This window comes from Misgurnus anguillicaudatus, chromosome 21 (assembly GCF_027580225.2).
Source record: "Misgurnus anguillicaudatus chromosome 21, ASM2758022v2, whole genome shotgun sequence".
In the NCBI taxonomy this organism is placed as follows: domain Eukaryota; kingdom Metazoa; phylum Chordata; class Actinopteri; order Cypriniformes; family Cobitidae; genus Misgurnus; species Misgurnus anguillicaudatus.
In genome coordinates, this window is record NC_073357.2 from 45,930,509 (window position 1) to 45,949,909 (window position 19,401).

A 19,401-nucleotide genomic window follows, 5' to 3' on the forward strand; every position below is an offset into this window, starting at 1 on the left:
TTGAGGGCTGCAACTCCACTTTTTAAATGACAATATCCTGGCCAGAACACAGCTGTCAGTGATATAAGTATTTGAAATGAAAATGATTTTTTAATGTCTAGTGACATATCAGGGCCATTTTATGATTAATTGATATAAATTTCTTACATACTGTTCCTTTAACTTCAAATTCAAGGACCTTCAAGGACTTTCCAGGTCCAATACCCTCAAATTCAAAGACTAAATGTGGGGACATATTTCAAGTGAGAGCAAGGTTACATCGTGTTACCTTTTAAAATACATTGTTGCAGTTCCCTTTTGAGGGAACTCACGCTGCGTCACTGCGTGACACTTTGGGGACGCTTCCAGGGGTAAGTGCGTCTGAATGTGTATATCAAATTCAACCAATAGTGAGGCTAAACGACAAAGACAGGGTGATGCGGAAGCCAGGAAGTATATCGCTATCTGAAATATTGCCAAAGACGTTGTTACAGGGACGCAGGAAGTATGACAAGGGAGACGCAGCATCTCGTTCCCTTCTCAGGGAACAACAGCTACATAAGTAACCCGAGACGTTTTTATGTGTCAAACACAACTATGCAAAAAAGCATTTTGGTATGAATCAACATTCGCATACAGAAGATAAAAGCATTTAAGCATGTGTGCTTAAAAGTCTAGAATTTTTATGATATTATCCTACACTACACAGGGAATAATGGAGTGGATTTTTTTTCCAGAAAACGTCTTGCATAAAACAGATTAAAGCACTTTCAATGACCTGTATCTATGTATGTATATTTTCAAAAACTTTTAGGGCCTTGAATGATTTCCCCCAGATTCACAAACTTTAAAGGATTTCAAGGACCTGTGGGAACCCTACATAGGAAGAGTACCTTGGAAATATCATTGATAAGATCCTGGTATTTCTTCTCAGGATGAACTTTCCCCAGCTCTCCTAGTCTTTGCAGGTTGCTCTTGATCTTCTCTTTTTTGCCTTGCAAGGTAAGGCTGTCGTCCACGACCGGTTTGGCTTGCTTCATCTTCTCGGGGGTCTTGGCATCCCGAATGGCTCGTCGCTGCATGGCACGCTGGTAATCTGCTTCCTATTCCACAGGAAAATTGTTGTGAATAAAACTTCCCTTTATAGTGTAACTACACTATACATTTCACACAATCCTTTACATTCGGAAACACTGTCTGCTGTTAAAATACCTGCTCAGGTGCAGCTACAGTCTCAAGAATCTCAGTGAGTGTATCTCCAGGTTGGAACCGGATCACATCAACTATAAGCCTCTTGGTGCTAAATGACAAAAATGGTTAAAGGTTCATGTTACATGGCCTTATTATTAAAAATCAAAAAGGTTGGTTATCTGGTTGCTTTAAAATTAAGTTAATTCAACTTAAAAATATTAGTTGTCAACTAATATTTTTAAGTTGAATTAAATCAAAATTTTAAGACAACCAGGTAATGTACTTTTTTTAATTGAACCAGCAAATCATTTTTAACAGTGTAGTGACAAATTGGCTCTGTCCCAAAATCTAATAAGCTACCTACATAGGTAAGCTGTCTTTAAAGGTAAAATCATGAAACGCTTTTTCCTTAGGGACCTCGCTAGGGTTTGGAACAGAGCAAGTAAAACATTATTCTTACTTGAGAAGGAGAGTCTTGGCATCCATTTCAGCGTTGGCCTCATCAGGAACATCAAACTTGTTGGTGAGAGTAAGAGACACTTCTGTCTTACCCATCATTTCTTTACTAGGGTCATCAGCAGGAAGTGGACTTTCACCTGTGAGAGAATGAAGCTCCATCACTCTGACATTTTAGGATCTTGGAACATTGAAGGATTTTCTTAAAGACTCACCTATTAAAGACTCTATGGTAGGCACCTCTCCTAGGTCATCTAACAACTCGTGAATAGGATCATTGTGGTCTGGTGCAATAGCATCTTGGTGATCCAGTAAGAGCTAAAGACAGGAGAAAACATTTTTTGTAATACCTCGATCACCAGAAGTACTTTTGTGTTGTGTGTGATGCACTCCAATGATGAAGTATCAGATGTTTACCGTGTGAGTGTTGATGATCTCCCCGATTGAAATGTAGATTACAGGTTTGGTCAAGGTGACCAGGTCAGAGTACTGATCCACATTGAACTTGTCTTCCAAAGAAGGGACATCACAAGCGGACAAAAAGAAACGTCTTGGGGATAGACAAAGATTTTTGTTAGTTTGGATATATAGGTAGTGAAACAAACACCACAGGCACTCTATATATTTTTTTTTCAACTGGACACAATAATTTACTTTTTTTTTAAGTTATATTTTTTGGCCATTTTGCCTTTATTTTGACAGTGATTAAGGAGAAGACAGGAAAGTACAGGGAGTAGAGAGGGGGATGGGATCTGCAAATGACCACGAGCCAGGACTCGAACTCGGGTCGCCAAAAGCACCACATGTCGGAGCGCTGCCCACTACACCATCGGCTCCAACACAATAATTTAATTTTTAAGCAACATACCACATACAAAAAGCCTTAAAATCAGGGGTGTCAAACTCAATTTCATCCCGGGCCACATCAGCGTTACGGTTGCTCTCAAAGGGCGAGTTGTATTTGTAAGGCTATATGAATGCACTGCAAAAAAATGACTTACTTTCTTAGTATTTTTGTCTTGTTTTAAGAACAAATATCTAAAATTTCTTAAAGGGATAGTTCAGCCAAAAATGATATTAAATCCATGATTTACCCACCCCGAAGCCGTCCGAGATGCATATCTCCATCACCCTTCAGACAAACACATTTTCAGTTATTTTAGAAAATGTCTTATCTTTCAACTGCTAAACAGTAAAGTTACGGGTCCACATCCTTCAAGTCCAAAAAATTTTCACATATTCTTTCTCCAAAGGAATCCAAATGGCTCCAGGATGATAAACAAAGCTCCTCTGAGGGTGGTGTTGTTGTAAAAATATCCACATTTAAAACTCTATAAACGAAAACAACCAGCCTCTGGCAACGCCGCCATCCCAAACTCCTCTGCATTCAGGAGAGAGTATCAGCATAGTGTACGCACTTTTCTTAGTGCCGTATTACAAATTCGGAGGGCGGGGCACAGAACAGCGGCACAGATCCCTCCATAAACTGCGTAAGCTCCAATCTTGAATGCGGACGTGGTTAAGATGCCGGCGTTACCAGAAGCTAGTCACTGTCATTCATAAAGTTTTAAAGCAACACTATGTAGTTTTGTGTAAAAATGACTTACAGCTCCCCCATGTGGTTGAAAAGCGCAACAGTGCCTGATATCAGACACTCTTCTGCAGGCAGGGGGAGGGGTGGGGCTGTGTGGTCTACCCTCCACCGCCACTTTCAGAGTGCGCTTGTAGCAGCTAGGAGGCTGCTCAGGTTGCAGCAACAGTACAATTTGTCCAGTTAAAAGTTGTTGTATCACTGAAATAATTTTAGAGACATTATTTAAAGGTAAAAAAACTACATAGTGTTGCTTTAAATATGGATATATCTACAACAAAACGGCACAGATTACCCTCAGAAGGCCTTTGTATATCATCGTGGAGCCGTTTGAATTTATTTTGTTAAAGATGGATGCACCTTTTTTGGACTTGAAGAACGTGGACCCCGTAACTTTACATTTAATTAACTGAAAGATCTAAACATTTTTTAAAATAACTGAAAATGTGTTTGTCTAACAAATGATGGACATAATGCATCTCGGACAGCTTTGGGGTAAGGAAATCATGGGTTTAATATAATTTTTGTCCAAACTATCCCTTTAAATCAAGATGTATTTTCTTGATAAGCAAAATGACCCAAGAAAATAAGTCTAGTTTTAAGACAAAAAAAATCTAATTTAAGTAAATTTGTCCATAAAAAAAGGAAAAAATGGGGTAAGCAAAAAAACGTGATTCAACAAAATATTTTTTTGCTTGTCATAACTTGACTTAATCATACATGACTTAATGATTTAATTTTATGTACACAGCTCATACCAAAACATTGTATCACAAAAAAGTTGTAGTGGTTTTGAAACCTTGACTCTTTTTTTGCCCATAGAATTACATTGACAGTAACATTATCAGGGTATAGTAGAGTTATGTTTAAATAAAACGGTGTGAAGAAATCTGAAAAATTAGTGAAAATGACAATAAAAAGAAAAGGAGATATAGGGAAAAATAAAAAAGCCAAAAGAATTTGAAGTACACAACTTCAAAATATAAACGCTATCACATTATTGTAATACTTATAAGATAAAGGAAAAAATCTATATAACTTTTACCTAAATTTCTGGTAGGAGCTGGAGAGGTATTCATTGATGGGGTTGAGATGGGCATTGTCTCCGAGGAACATTTTGTTGGAGGCGGCATGCTGCAGCATTTTGGCGATAGATCCCAGGTTTCTCCTCTGCTCTGTGGTCAGTTGGCCTCCTGCTGACATGTCAATGATGTCAAAGGCATCAGGGGCCACAATGGCGGGATTCATGTAGCGGTAATACAGCAGGTTGCCCACAATCTAAAAAGATAAAAAGTCATTAAGCAATCATAACAACCACAGCTAAAAATCTACTACAACCATGCATGTTTCTCTTCCTGTTTTATACTCTGTGTGAGGGGTTAAAAGTAAGAGAGATAGAAAAGCAACGGGAGATTGAAAAAGGCGTAGCTTACCTGGGATGGTGCTCATCAAAAATCAGAAACCTCTTGAAAAGGGCATAAGCAGGGACCAAGAGGAGAGCTGGAGCCAGTGCAATGAAAAAGAGAGAGATAGACAAAGTGAGGGATAGACTGAAAAAGACAGAGAGAGAGAGAGAGAGAGGTGGAATCTCTTTCCAGGAGAAAAGGAACAAGACTGAAACCACATTTATTTTTCAGAGTCAAGTGACAATAAAACAGAAACGCAAGAAATGATCAGAATTGGGCATAATCAGCAGAAGTATACACAGCAGGGGTACGTAAAGGAAAGCAGCAGGTACCAGCTGAAAGATGTGACATTTAGCAAAGAGGTAAACAGTGTGTCTGAAACATCTGGATGTGTTCCGTCTTGGTCCGAAGAATAATGCATGTAATCACATCGGCTAAAATTCTGCTTTGAAACTTGATTTACTGCAAGCTATAATGTGACAAATCTTCAAAAGCTCGTCTTCTGTGGCATCAGGGAACCTTTCGTTAAGTGTGTCCTTTAGCGTCTTTGCAGTGAACCGCATGCCATATCTACAGGTTAGTCAAACACACACAAGAACAAAGAAACAGGTCATGTAACAGACATGTATTTGAATATTCAAATATGGGCTTGCGAAGTCATTTTCATATATTAAAGAATTATTAACAGTGCATAAAACAAATACAGTGCTGATATATACTACATACAGTCATGCTAAAAAAAGCAGTGTACTAATAAAAGTGAATAAAGTTACACATTTTAGAAATTGAGTTTATTACATGTTTTCTCTGTACAGACTTAAAACTGAAGAAATTTCTTAAGATTTCCTTTAAACTTTTGAATTACTAATCAGTCCTTCCAGAAAAATGCAGAGTTTTTTCGTGCTTGTTGCGGGCAAAAATCCTCGATTTTGCGGCACGTTTTCTTAAAAAATGTGATGGAATATGCGGGATATTTATGCAATTTATGCGATGGAATTGTGGGAATTTGCGAAAATTGCGGAACTTGCAAAAACTGCGGAAACTTGCAAAAGCTGCAATGATGTTCACGTCACATAATCATGTCACTTCATAACGTTCCCATGGCAATAGAGGACACGGCTGCACTTTTGGGAAGTAAATCCATTGCGTTTTTCTGGAGGTACTGACTAATATATTTAGTTGCATAACCACTGTTGTTGTTAACTGCTGCACATCTGTTTCCAAATCTAGAAACAGGCATTTAGCCCAGGATTCACAGTTCCTGTAAATGTTTAGGTTTTGCTTTAAAAACTGCATTTTTAATGTCATCCCTTAAGTTTTCAAAGAAGTAAAGATCAGGGGATTGAGCTCCATAACCTCAATGCTCTGTCTGGAACCAAGACTTTGACCGCTTGCTTGTGTGTTTGGGGTTGTTGTCTTGTTAAAAACACCAATTTTAAGGGTATTTTCTCTTCTGTACAGGGCAACATAATCTTTTTTTTTCCGTTTTTACAGTTTTGGAATTCATTCAGCTGATCTCTGGGTCTGGCGGTACCACTGTTAGCATAGCTTAGCATAATCCATTGAATCTGATTAGACCATTAGCATCACGCTCAAAAAGGACCAAAGAGTTTCAATATTTTCCTATTTAAAACTTGACTATTCTGTAGTTACATCGTGTACTAAGACAGACAGAAAATTAAAAGTTGCAATTTTCTAGGTCAATATGGCTAGGAACTATACAATGATATATGACGCAGTGATATTACGCAGTGCCCGAAAATAGTCCCCTGCTATTGAAAGTTACCAAGGGGACTATTTCGGGCACTGCGTCATATCATTGCGCCTCCTGCAGCCATGGTACAGTAGCAAAGTCCTTGATTATTACACCATTATTACTATTACGAATGTGAGTTTAGTCCTTAGCCATAACAGCCTAGAACACATTTCCCTCTCAAATCAACTTTTTAATCAAATTTCATTGATGCTCCGAGCAATGTTTGAACATTTGCTTTATCCCTCATTCTTAATAAAGGACAAAATAACCTGTTTTTCACAGAATTAACTAATTTTCTAATTAAACTTCACACCGCTATTATCAACAATTAGTCAATTACAACAAGAGCAAGAGGTGTGGATTTCATTACCAAGGGGTCTACTGCTTGTCTATTACACTACTGCATCTGTAGGTAAAAAATTTCCAATGCAGAAATATTACTCTAACTAATTATAATAATAATAATTTGTTACACACATAAATTGTAAATCACATAAAATGACTTCAGTCGAGTTTTTACAGACTGGGTCACATATTCACAAATAAAGACCAAAAAAAAAAGAGTTCAAAATTTGTATGCTAAATGTAGAAGAAAACAAGTGAAACATACTGATAAACTATGATTTCTGCATTTAAATGTGCATGCAGAGACTTTTTGTACTTTTTGTGTGTGTGTGTGTGAATGAGACTAAAAGATGCTCACACATACACACATGCAGTTTAACCCAGCAGTGGCAGGTTTATAAACTCACGGTATTTTATCCACGGAAACAGTTATGGCCGAAAGAAATTTGTCTGTGACGGTCCTCATATTCTTAATGGAGGCTTCCAGGCGGGTTCGAACCTCCTCGTGACTCATTGCTTGCTCTGGAGTCACATCATACGGCAATTTGCTGCAAAACAAAACCTTACGGTTATTTCAAGCCTATGTAGCATTAAAATGTGATCTAGCATTAAATTGTATTTTTGCATCTCTTTTTAGTAAAAGTAACTTTAGTATTTTGCTTTACAAACTGGCTGCGTAGACTTAAATAAATTCACATTAAATATTAATTAGTACAATTTCCAATGATGCAGATTGTGTTTCCAATCAGAGGAAGGCAGGCTTGAATCTGAGCACCTTAATATTCTCACCTGGCTTCTCCTGTTTGAGATTCCATCTGGTTCACCCAACTCTTGTATATGTCAACTGGGTCAGTTTTGATGTTGAGCGTCTTGTCCTCCATGATTTCCTTCACGACAGGAGCCAAGATCTGTCTGAGGGCGTTCTGACCTCTGGCTCCTCGGTTAAAGCTCACCACCATTTTAATGACTGTCGGGTTTCCTGTTACAATTTCCTGGATCTGGTCCACTTTGGATCTGTATTTACAAGAGAATTTCATCCAGACATTAAAAAAGTGCAACGTTTTCCTATCTTGATATAAACATGTCTTAAAACTAATCCAAGCAATAAATTCTTCTCTCTAACTATTGTTGACTAAGAAAAACGGGGACAGATTTCAAGATGCATAAATTATTATTCAGTTCCTACTTGATTTCCTCTTGCAGTGCGGTTTTGAAGAGATTGAGCAAGAGATACTCCTCACGCTGGTTTGAAGCATAATTGTATAATGTGAAAATCACAGAGTCCATAAACTTGGTTGACTTGTTCTGTGGCATCTGAAAGATCAACTTGGCCAGATAGGTGGGATTGGTCTAAGGAACACAAGGGAAAACAATAAATTACCCAATGGTCATTTGAAAAATACAGTAGCGAAAGGACTCGAGTTAAAATTAAGATTACCTGCAACAGGTAGAAGAGGAACTGATATGCCTCCAGCTTCTCTCTCTTTTCTTTACTGAGCGCCTTCAGACCACCTTTATGCTTGTTCATCATCATGAGGTTGGACAGCTCACCCTTGTTCTTTTTAGTGAGCTTTTTGCTGTGAGAGACCACTTCTTGAAGGGTAATTTTGTTTTTCACCAGCAAACCGATCTTGATGTCCATCAGATTGAGATCATTCTCCAGCTGCTGGTTCGAGCGGATGTTGGTGATCACCTCCTCTCTTAGCCGCATCAGTTCCAGTTCTTCCTGGAAGTCCTGGTCACTGTGGTCCAGCAGGTGGACAAACTTACGAACAACCCCCATGGGAGGGTCATCTGCATTGACTGTTAAAGGAAGGAAATGGGATTTTAATTGGGCAGGTACAATAAAGAAAGGTTGGAGAAAGTGAAAAGTCTTTTATTTTTGTCCATATCTATTATTCAGGGTTATTAGACTAATGACTCATATTGATATATGTTCAAGAATATGTGACCCTGTCTGTGACATCCAGGCTAAAGTCTCACAATATAATGATGAGATTAGCAACATCAAATTTTGATTTCAATCACTGATTTACTTGAATTTTAATCTTTGACATGACTTTACTCAGCCAATATTAATGATATTGAAGGGACACTTCACCCATTTACATTAAGCTTTGTATAGTCATGTTTTTGAATGGTCGTGCATCATTTCCTCAGTTTTCGCTGAGACAGGAGAAATACAGATTTCAGTGTTGCACTTCCTTCTTTCAATGATGTAAAAATCATCATTTTGCATCATTGAAAGAAGGAAGTCCAATATCTTTGTTGAGGAGGTTAGACTACAAACACTCCTTTTCTCGGTCAAATAGGCACCAAATTCTAAATGTATGTTACTTTCGACTACAAATATGACGCACTTTCCAAAAAGATAAATGTTTCTATGGGTGAAATGCTCCTTTAAGGTTATTTTTTGTTCTTTACATTATGTACAATAAATTTATTACCAGGACTAGGCCATAGTTTAATTAGGAAAATAACTAGTTTATATTTATATAAAAATATAACTGGGTTTTCACAGGCAGGGTCACATATTGGAAAAAAATCAAATGCTTACTGAGTGTTTTGTAGTCATCTCTTGCTTTATTGGCTCGAATAAACGCCTGAATTTTTACGATGTCATTTATCTGAAATTAGAAAATTCATGCGAGAAAATTTTATGCTTTCTGAGCAAACCACTGTGCAGTAAAAGGTTAAAAGTAAAAGATTATCCTAACAATATTAACACACCACACAACAGTTAAATCAGTAACACTTTACAGCCAACATGAAGTAACAATAAGCAATACCGTCTTTCGGCATTTATTAATCTTTGTTAATGCCAGTATAGTTAATTATGTTAGTTAGTGGTGCATTGACTAATGTTAACAGTTACAATTTTTTATTTGAAAAATGTACTTGTAAATATCAATAATAACATCAACTAAGATTAATAAATGCTGTAGATGTATTCTTTATATTGTTAATTAATGTTAGCTAATACATTTACTAACATTAACAAATACAAACTTATTTTAAAGTGTTTTCGTTAATTTATTTTGTATTGAAATACTTATATGGTCTTTGAAGTACTTCAGACGATCTCTGTATTTTTTACGAGCTTGATGCATCCTGACCATTGACTGAATCTACACATTAAACATTTAGAAGTTTACTCACATATAAAGCAGTCAGCATAAACATGTCAGTGTGATTTCAAGATCGTATGTAATAAGTAATGTTAAGTAGTGCTTAGATGTTGCTTTAAAGGATTAGTCTATTTAAAAAAAAAAAAATTCCAGATAATTTACTCACCACCAGGTCATTTAAAATGTTGATGTTTTTCATTGTTCAGTCGAGAAGAAATTTAGTTTTTTTGAGAAAAACATTCCAGGATTTTTCTAATTTTAATGGACTTTAATGGACACCAACACTTAACAGTTTTAATACAGTTTAAAATAGCAAAGAACACTAAACGATCTCATACGAAGCATAAGGGTCTTATTCTAGCGAAACCATTGTCATTTTTGGCAAGAAAAATAAAAAATATGAACTTTTAAACCACAACTTCTCGTCTTCCTCAGGTAGTGTGACCAGATGAATACGTCATGACGTCAAGAGGTCACGGATGACGTATCGAAACTCTGCCCCAGTGTTCACAAGTGTGGAGAAAGAGGACCGTTTGACATTGTTGTATGTGGAATGATACTAATTAATGTCTTTGTGTCAGTTTATTGTTTCAAATGGTCCGCAAATGTGCGTTTCATATATGTAACACGTGACCTTTCGACGTCATTACGCAATAACGTGAGTTCGAGCTGGCTCGTCACACGGCCGGAGGAGGAGGAAAAGTTGTGGTTTAAAAGTGAATTTTTTTTCTTGGCAAAAATCGTTTCACTAGATAAGACCATTGTGCCTCGTTTGGGATCGTTTGGAGTCCTTTGAAACTCCGTTGAAACTGCTATTTTAAACTGCGTTGAAACTGCTATTTTAAACTGCATTAAAACTGTTAAGTATTGGGGTCCATTAAAGTCCATTAAAATGACAAAAATCCTGGAATATTTCCATCAAAAAACATAATTTCTTCCGGACTGAACAAAGAAAGACATCAACATTTTGGATGACATGGTGGTGAGTAAATTATCTGGGTTTTTTTTAGTAAATTGACTAATCCTTTAATCCATCAAAAGTTTTTTTTGCTGTTGATCATCTTCTCACCTTGACAGCCTCATCAGTGTGGTCCTTTAGGAAATCCTTCCTGTCATTATAATTCTTTCTCTCCTTAAAGCCTCTCCAGTGAGCCTGTATAGCAAACAGAATCAGAACGTTATGAATGGCTTTCAATGCATAGCACAATTTGATTGAAGTTTTTGTATTTTTTGTTATTATATATTTGCATAAAGTCTTGTTTCTGTCTAATAGAGAAGTATGAGCCTGTATGCGTGTAACAGATGGCTCCTGAGACTTCAAGAATTCCATACGTTCTTTCATTTCTCGCCGCACCATGAAACCACGGCAGCGTGCTTGCAGTTTGGCAATCAGACTCTCATTGGCCAACCATAGCTGCTCCCGGTTATATGCTGTGGTTACTGCCGAAACAACGGACTACACAAAAATCCAAACAGTAAGAAAAAAAAATGGGAAAAGCTAAATTTAGAAAAGAAATAGAAATGCAATAGAAAACAAAACAAAACAAAACAAAACAACCAACATGCAAAACAACAGCATTACACTTAAAAATTGCTGAACTGCTAGACATTTAAAGAGAACAGAGTAATAAACACATCTAACGAAGCTCTACCTGTATTTCTTCCTTCTGGAGTTGAGTGTTGTTTGGGACAAAGTCTGCAGGCTCATCCCAGGTACCCTGTCCAGTTTTCAGGTTATAGTAGTAATTGTGTCCTCCTTTGACCCAGTGCTTGATCCAGTCACTGCCATTATCCCCTACAAATACAACTTTATTAAAGTACATCAATAATATATAAATAAGCATTGCTTATTATAAAAAATGTATCCTTGCAAGTCATTAAAAAAATTCATGTGCCCTCATAAACTTCAAACAAAATCTGCAAATTAACTTCCGCCCTCTTGTGGTGATCATTCTCAGGCCCTGTCCCAAAATTCACACTACGCCCTAAGGTCTTCCTCGAAGTGGAAGTGCGCAAGGGCCGAAGCTGTGAAGAGCAGAATTTGGACAGTTGTGCACACGTCACTATCTACGTCACTTCTGTTGTGATCTGGGGCTGGATTCACGAAAACATTCTTAAGACAAAAAATACGAAAGTTCTTTAGATAAATTATAAAAAGTTCATAAGAATGTTCCTAAGGGCAATTCTTGAACATTTCTTAAAGGAATATTCAATTTGCTTAAAAGAAAAATCCAGATAATTTACTCACCACCATGTCATCCAAAATGTTGATGTCTTTCTTTGTTCAGTCGAGAAGAAATTATGTTTTTTGAGGAAAACATTGCAGGATTTTTCTCATTTTAATGGACTTTATTAGACACCAACAATTAACACTTAACTCAACACGTAACAGTTTTTTTCAACAGAGTTTCAAATGACTATAAATGATCCCAAACGAGGCATAAGGGTCTTATCTAACAAAACGATTGTCATTTTTGACAAGAAAAATAACAAATATACACTTTTAAAGCACAACTTCTCGTCTAGATCCGGTCGTGATGCGCCAGCGCGACCCCACACAATACGTCATGACGTCAAGAGGTCACAGAGGACGAACGCGAAACTCCCCCCCAGTGTTTACAAGTGTGTTGAAAAAGGACCGTTCCTACGTTGTTGTATGTCAACTGATACTAATTAATGTCTTTGTCTCAGTTTATTGTTTACAATGGTCCGCAAATGTGCGTTTTATATATGTTACACATGACCTCCCTACGTCACTATGCATTTACGTTAGGTCGCGCTGGACCGGATCTAGACGAGAAGTTGTGCTTTGGAGGTGTATATTTGTTGTTTTTCTTGTCAAAAATGACAATCGTTTTGCTAGATGGGACCCTTGTGCCTCGTTTGGGATTGTTTGTGGTCCTTTGGAACTCCGTTGAAAAAAACTGTTACGTGTTGAGTTAAGTGTTAATTGTTGGAGTCCACCAAAGTCCATCAAAATGAGAAAAATCCTGCAATGTTTTCCTCAAAAAACATAATTTCTTCTCGACTGAACAGAGACATCGGCATTTTGGATGGCGTGGTGGTGAGTGGATTATCTGGATTTTTCTTTTAAGAAAATGGAATATTCCTTTTAAAAGTTCTCAAATATTTATTTAAGAACATCTTAAATGTTTGTCTTAAAAATAAAATGACAAGCTTTGAAATATTATATATTTCAAATTTTAATAGAATATAATAGAATATATTATATGTAAGGGATAATGTAGAGGCAGCTGGTAGTTATTGGGAAATAAGCCCCGACTGTGTGATCAGGACCCGACGCGAAGCAGACTCCGACTCAGAGCGTTTTCGAGCTGTAGTAATTTCACAATGAATGTATTATAAAAAGTGCTAGCTAATATTATCACTAATACTTGTGTTTCGTGACATATTACTGAAGTAAGCCATTAAACTCTATTATTTTAGGAGCATGAAATTCCTCATTAAACAAATTTTTGTGAAGTAAACATTTTAAATGTTTTCCTTCTGAGTTTTCCCGGCATCCAACCATAGCAAAAGTTTTCTATTACATTCATTGGTTAGCTGTTTGAAACATCACGACACTACAAGGATTCTGGGTAATAGCCTATAGCAAAGTGCGGTCTGATGCGCACTTGCAAAAGGGGTACATTAAGTGCGCTTATGATTAGAACGCGCATTGAGGGCACAAGTGCGGAAGTGCGAATATTGGGACAGGGCCTCAGATGACATTAGTTAGAAGCCCCCTCCAACTGTCAGTCTGCTACCAGTTCTATTTCTAAATAAAACACCTACTGTTCTATATCCAATCAAAACACAGTGAAAAACACAAGCCACACCCACAAATTTTCTTGCATGATCTTTTATTGTTTTGATATGCTCTGATATTCTCACACTGAAATACGTCAAAACCCGGAAGCAAAGTCTAACGCGACTTCCGGTTCACGAAGACTTAAAGATTGTTCTTCATGTCAGAAAATGTAGATCTAGAATATATAGATACTTCTCCTTCGTTTTATAATTACACTAAACCCCAAAGTTTTTTGTGTAACAAATATTATTGTCAAACCAAAAAGTATTTAGACACCTTTCACTCACTTTATCACAGTTTATTCATGATAGTTTAGATAATGGTAATAAAATATGTCAAGAACTTGGTAAAGTAGTGTTAACTGGTTTGGCCATCCTTTTGTTAAACTGTCCCACAAATTTATTATGTTGAATAGCTGTTAGCCATTTAATGTACAGTGAGTACACAATTAGATAGTACTGCATCCTAAATATAGTAGACTTGCTGCATCCACTAGTACAAAAATAAAAATTATATCTGGTGTCTGAATAAATTTTGGTTTGACTATATATCAAAGTAAACATAATCCTTCTCACCTTCCTTTTTCTTATCCTCTTTAATTTTGTACAGGTCATCCTGGTACGTCTGAGCGCATTCTGGAGTTACTCCGTACAGACCAGCGGCAGGTGTGCGTAGGGCTGCAAGCGTCTGAGCAGCATCTTGGTTATCTACTGCCTCATTAATGGACTGGACTGCCTGAGAGACTGAAGATGGGGAAGAATTCCTCACATCAATGTGAAAAATTCAATCTTTGATTCTTTATCAATTCTAACAAACTGAATAAACACACAAATAGTGACTGCTACATATACAATTATATACAGTTCTTACACTGCAGTGCTTCTTCTGAGTCCTTGTTGGCTCTGAAGATGCCATCCTGGATCTCATCCAACCAAAGTACAGCAGAAGGATCTCCACACTCCTGGAAAGATATTTCAATTGATAAGAATATATTGCATAGATCAACAAAGTCACATCAAAGAAATATGACATATTTTTATTATTCTCATGAAACAGAATTCTGTTTAATTTCTGTGACACTAGAGGCAAATATCACCAGTTGTTACTGATACCGGCAATAGTAATCCAGCCACACCTTCAAGATATGATAACAGTGATGCCATGGAAAAAAATGTTTGTTTAATGTCAATAAATATAACCTGGATGAAAAATACAATAAGGTCATGTGTCATTGTATTTGTAGATAACAAGAGACTATATACACACACAAGTACACTTTGTTCTGCATTTCTCCCTTCACGTGTGTTGGTAAGAGGCATAAAAACCTAGAGCTTACTGATATCTTTCTTTGGCTGTGATAATCTGTGTGTGTGAGCTACTACTTGTATTATTTTACTGCCTTGGATTCACTTTTTAAGTTGTTTTGGATAACACTATCCGTTAAATAAATACATGTAAATGAACAAAAGTTACATTACTACCACCACCAGGTGGTGCAGTTGCTCTCTCACAGCACCCAAACCGCATGTTGCGCACGGTTTCCGGAGCACAGTTTGCGGCACTCCGATTTGCTGAGCACACATGCCCTTCTGCAATCTGCCCGCCTTTATTGCGAATCACCAGAAGCACACCAAACCTGAGGGTGTGGTGTGTTGTGCAACCGAGGGGAACGTTGTTCCTTTAGAGTAGATAAGGCTTTGCTTTATTAAGTAACTTTTAATCAAAATATAAATATAACGTGTGCTGGGTTAGTGAGCAAATATGATATACTGTGTTCCGGTGGAAACGGTCAGAAGTTTTGAATAACTCACTAGAAGTTACCCTAAGGGGTGTGGCGCAATGTCTGAGATTACATTACAGTCTCTGCTATGGTGCAGAAGACAATAAGATAAAAGAGGAAGTACTCTGGTACTCTAATCACACTTACCGCCGTCTTAAAATGTAAACATGCTTACCAAAGAACATTTTAAACAGGGTGTAACACAAATATTTGCCTAACCTTACTATTTAATATTGCGTATATAATACAATTCGATACTTTTATATTGAATTCATTATTAGTATGTATACTACGGACGTCTATCTTTTTCACATTTCTGATTCTACTCAAAATACATCATTATTAAAGTAAATTACATCATTTACAATTGCTACCGTCTATCTGGTAAAATCACTTTATCTTTCCCTGCATTCCTTTAGTTGGAGATTAAATTGAAGTTAAAATAAACTCAAGCATCACTTCTAACCACTTCCTGTGTCAATTAAACAGATCTGGTTATGTACAGTGAAGCATCTGGTTAAGCATCACTTCGGTGACCAGTTGCTGGTATAAAAGCCAGAAGACGTGACGTCAGACCCAAAATCTTTACGCCGACCTAAAAGACCAGATTTTGCCCTTTTAAGGCATAGAAAGAGTCATCAGCTGTTATTTCCTGCGCTTATGAAAATCATGGAGAAGGGAAACACTTTGTTTTTCCAGTGATGTTTTTTGGGTAGCATGCTTCTTAGAATACAGTAAGGCAAAGAGTCACTGTTAGTTTTACATCAGGCAAGTGCTTTTACATTAATGTTATGCAGATGTGGGCTTTGGTTTGAATGGTCTACACCTAACAGACACATCACTGACGATTTATTTTCCAGTACTGTCACTTTAAAGACAGCTATATGCTTTCAAAAAAGTAGTATGGCTATTAACCACAATGGCACACTCTGCTGCGGTAAACCATTGGCCTCCAAAGTGCCCAAAAACATCACCTGCATACCAGAGGTTTCAGTTTTAGGTCCACAGGAAACACGTGGGCGTGGCTTAATAGCAGGGACTGTGCCAAACAGTCAAATGTGGTTACCTACTATAAATGAACCTACTTCTTCGCCCCTAACATTCAACCAGTCACTTTATGATAGAGGAACTGGTGAATAAAAGCCAGACCAAACTTGGGGGTGGGATGGTATGAGCTTATGACTTCATCAGTCTTGAGTCAGCTTAAAGCATTGATTCACATGATAATGTGTGTGTGTTCGGAAACCACCAGACTTTTCTTGATGAAGGGATTTCAAAAATATACTAAACACATTCATTTTATGTGCTTTGAGTAACTCAGATATCAGTTTAGGTTGTGTGCGTTTTTTTACTGTGTTGATTACATACATGGGCTTTTTCTCGCCTGGCCTCCTGCAGTATATCATAATAATGCTGGCCCAGAGATGGTTCAATATCTGTTAGCTTGGCGGCTGGGTGCTGTAAAGCATCCATCGTCTTCTGTAGGTCTCCCTCAGCCAGGGCCTCATTGATCAGTCCAATGGCAGCAATTCCTGAAAACATGACAGGACACAAGTTAAGCACCGTCACTGTTCATAATGCAAAAGATTATCTTGCACCATGTTAGACTCACTTTCATGTTCCTCTTGAATTGTACTGTTGACCTGGTCTATACAGGCCTGGATGTCATTCCAGGTGAGATAGTCGCTCCCTTCTTCCCTCGCAGCTGCCTTCAGACGCATCAGCTCATCTACATACCTGCAGGAAAATTGCAGTTTTCAGATAAAGAGATATAGGGAAGAGCAGTGGCGGCTTGTGACTGCTCATCCGAGGGGTGCAAACTCAAAATTTGTGTTCGGATCGTGTTTTTAAAATATGTGTTTGTTGCGTCATGTGAACCATGTACATCACGTGTTTTGTCAAAATAAGTACCTGCTGCACACGCGTCAAAACCGTTTATGATAAAAGAGACGCTTACGTTCACAAAATACACGCAAGACACTCCCTTAACACTAAACTGTGATTATGCATGAGATTATGCGAGTATCTGGCAAACGCGAGCGTCTCTTTTATCATAAACCTTTTAGACACGTCTGCAGCAGGCATTTATTTTGACAAGACACGTGATGCAGACATGATCTTGAAGCACAGAACACATATTTTGAAATGACGAACCACACACATGACATGCTAGATACATGTTGTAACAAACTTTGCATCGAGGGCCCTTGAAAAAATAAGTCACCGGCCGCCACTGGAGAAGAGGGTTTTACAGGACTTGATTTTATTGACTGGGAATAGTTTTGAATAGTTAAAATTAGCTGGCAAAAACTCGTGGCCAGTGAAAAAGAAAATTATTTTCAAAGATGCCTCCTGGGTCTATTTATACACGAGTATGATGAAGACTTTCTTTTATGGGTGAACTATTTAATCTTTACATGTGACCTTAAACATTTTTTGTAATAGTGTCTATTGAGGAATCCTGTGCCGGGAATGTGAATTAAAAGGTTAAAGGATTAGTCAATTTTCTTATAAAAAAATCCAGATAATTTACTCAGCAGCATGTCATCCAAAATGTTGATGACTTTCTTTGTTCAGTCGAGAAGAAATTATGTTGAGAAAAACATTCCAGGATTTTTTTCATTTTAGTGGACTTTAATGGACCCCAACACATAACAGTTTTAATGCAGTTTAAAATTGCAGTTTCAACACAGTTTCAAAGGACTCTTAAACGAGGCATAAGGGTCTTATCTAGTGAAACGATTGTCATTTTTGACAAGAAAAATAAAAAATATGCACTTTTAAACCACAACTTCTCGTCATCACGTCAAGAGGTCAAGGAGGATGTATGCAAAACTACGCCCCAGTGTTTACAAGCGTGGAGAAAGAGGACCGTTCCGACGTTGTTGTATGTCGAATGATACTAATTAATGTATTTTTGTCAGTTTATTGTTTAAAATAGTCCGCAAATGTGCCTTTCATATATGGAACGTGTGACCTTTCCACGGCATTACGCAATTACATGAGGTTGCGCTGGCTCGTCACACAGCTGGAAGAAGAAGATAAGTTGTGGTTTAAAAGTGCATATTTTTCATTTTTCTTGCCAAAAATGGCAACTGTTCACTAGATAAGAGCCTTATGCCTCGTTTGAAATCATTTAGAGTGCTTTGAAACTGCAATTTTAAACTGCATTAAAACTGTTAAGTGTTGGGGTCTATTAAAGTCCATTAAAATGAGAAAAATCCTGGAATGTTTTCCTCAAAAAACATAATTTCTTCTTGACTGAACAAAGAAAGACATCAACTTTTGGATGACATGGTGGTGAATAAATTATCTGGATTTTTTTAAATAAAATGGACTAATTCTTTAAGGGTACCAGGCTTCAGGGTTGAGGGAATCAAGCTTTTTCTGAGATCGGGCCACGGCTCTGGAGATCACCCTCTCTGACAAAGTCTCTTCAAAAAAACGCATTTGCTTCTTTTGGCCTATTAGCAGTCTTATTATTTTTATATTGTTTCTTCTAAGCAAAGTATTTATATTTAGCTTTCTCATACTGTGTAACATTTTGGTTAATCTTGAGGTTGTTGTAAACGTGCTATATAAATAAACTTGAACTTGATTTCATGCTGACCATGGCGCTCTAAAAGTGTTGTCCCTCACTCTGGGACTCACCTCTGGGAATATTCATCCTCTACATTCGCAAGTCCGGTGGTTGAATGGCTGAGCTGTTTCCACACTGAGGCCCGGTCCCCTACATCCAGCGCCTCATTTATCAGCACCACCGAGGACAACATCTCCACGGCGACCTGAAGCTCCTGGTGCACCAAATTGCCCTGTGCAGTCAAGTATGAAAATCACTTTGACTAATCTGTACAGTTACACATCATTAACTTATGTAAACTTTATGTAAATAATGTTTCATTAGACGGTTCAGGTTACAAAGCAAAGCAACATGCCAGGATGAGTTATAAGCTGGCCC

At 37.5% G+C, this 19,401-nt stretch overlaps 1 protein-coding gene across 1 annotated transcript in view; it reads right to left on the reverse strand.

Annotated features, from left to right (window-relative positions):
• iqgap1 (IQ motif containing GTPase activating protein 1) overlaps positions 1–19,401 on the reverse strand; it is a 53,404-nt gene that overhangs the window by 2,413 nt on the left and 31,590 nt on the right. Inside the window, exons 13-33 of the mRNA XM_073859244.1 lie at positions 19,095–19,251; positions 17,056–17,180; positions 16,812–16,975; positions 14,534–14,624; positions 14,239–14,406; positions 11,505–11,647; positions 11,138–11,308; positions 10,922–11,005; positions 9,777–9,852; positions 9,282–9,347; positions 8,163–8,527; positions 7,911–8,074; positions 7,514–7,738; positions 7,132–7,272; positions 5,106–5,193; positions 4,263–4,492; positions 2,044–2,176; positions 1,842–1,944; positions 1,631–1,766; positions 1,192–1,279; positions 873–1,082 (exon numbers count right to left, since the gene is read on the reverse strand). Coding sequence (XP_073715345.1) covers positions 873–1,082; positions 1,192–1,279; positions 1,631–1,766; positions 1,842–1,944; positions 2,044–2,176; positions 4,263–4,492; positions 5,106–5,193; positions 7,132–7,272; positions 7,514–7,738; positions 7,911–8,074; positions 8,163–8,527; positions 9,282–9,347; positions 9,777–9,852; positions 10,922–11,005; positions 11,138–11,308; positions 11,505–11,647; positions 14,239–14,406; positions 14,534–14,624; positions 16,812–16,975; positions 17,056–17,180; positions 19,095–19,251 — 3,128 coding nt within the window. The remainder of the gene's footprint in view (positions 1–872; positions 1,083–1,191; positions 1,280–1,630; positions 1,767–1,841; positions 1,945–2,043; positions 2,177–4,262; positions 4,493–5,105; positions 5,194–7,131; positions 7,273–7,513; positions 7,739–7,910; positions 8,075–8,162; positions 8,528–9,281; positions 9,348–9,776; positions 9,853–10,921; positions 11,006–11,137; positions 11,309–11,504; positions 11,648–14,238; positions 14,407–14,533; positions 14,625–16,811; positions 16,976–17,055; positions 17,181–19,094; positions 19,252–19,401) is intronic.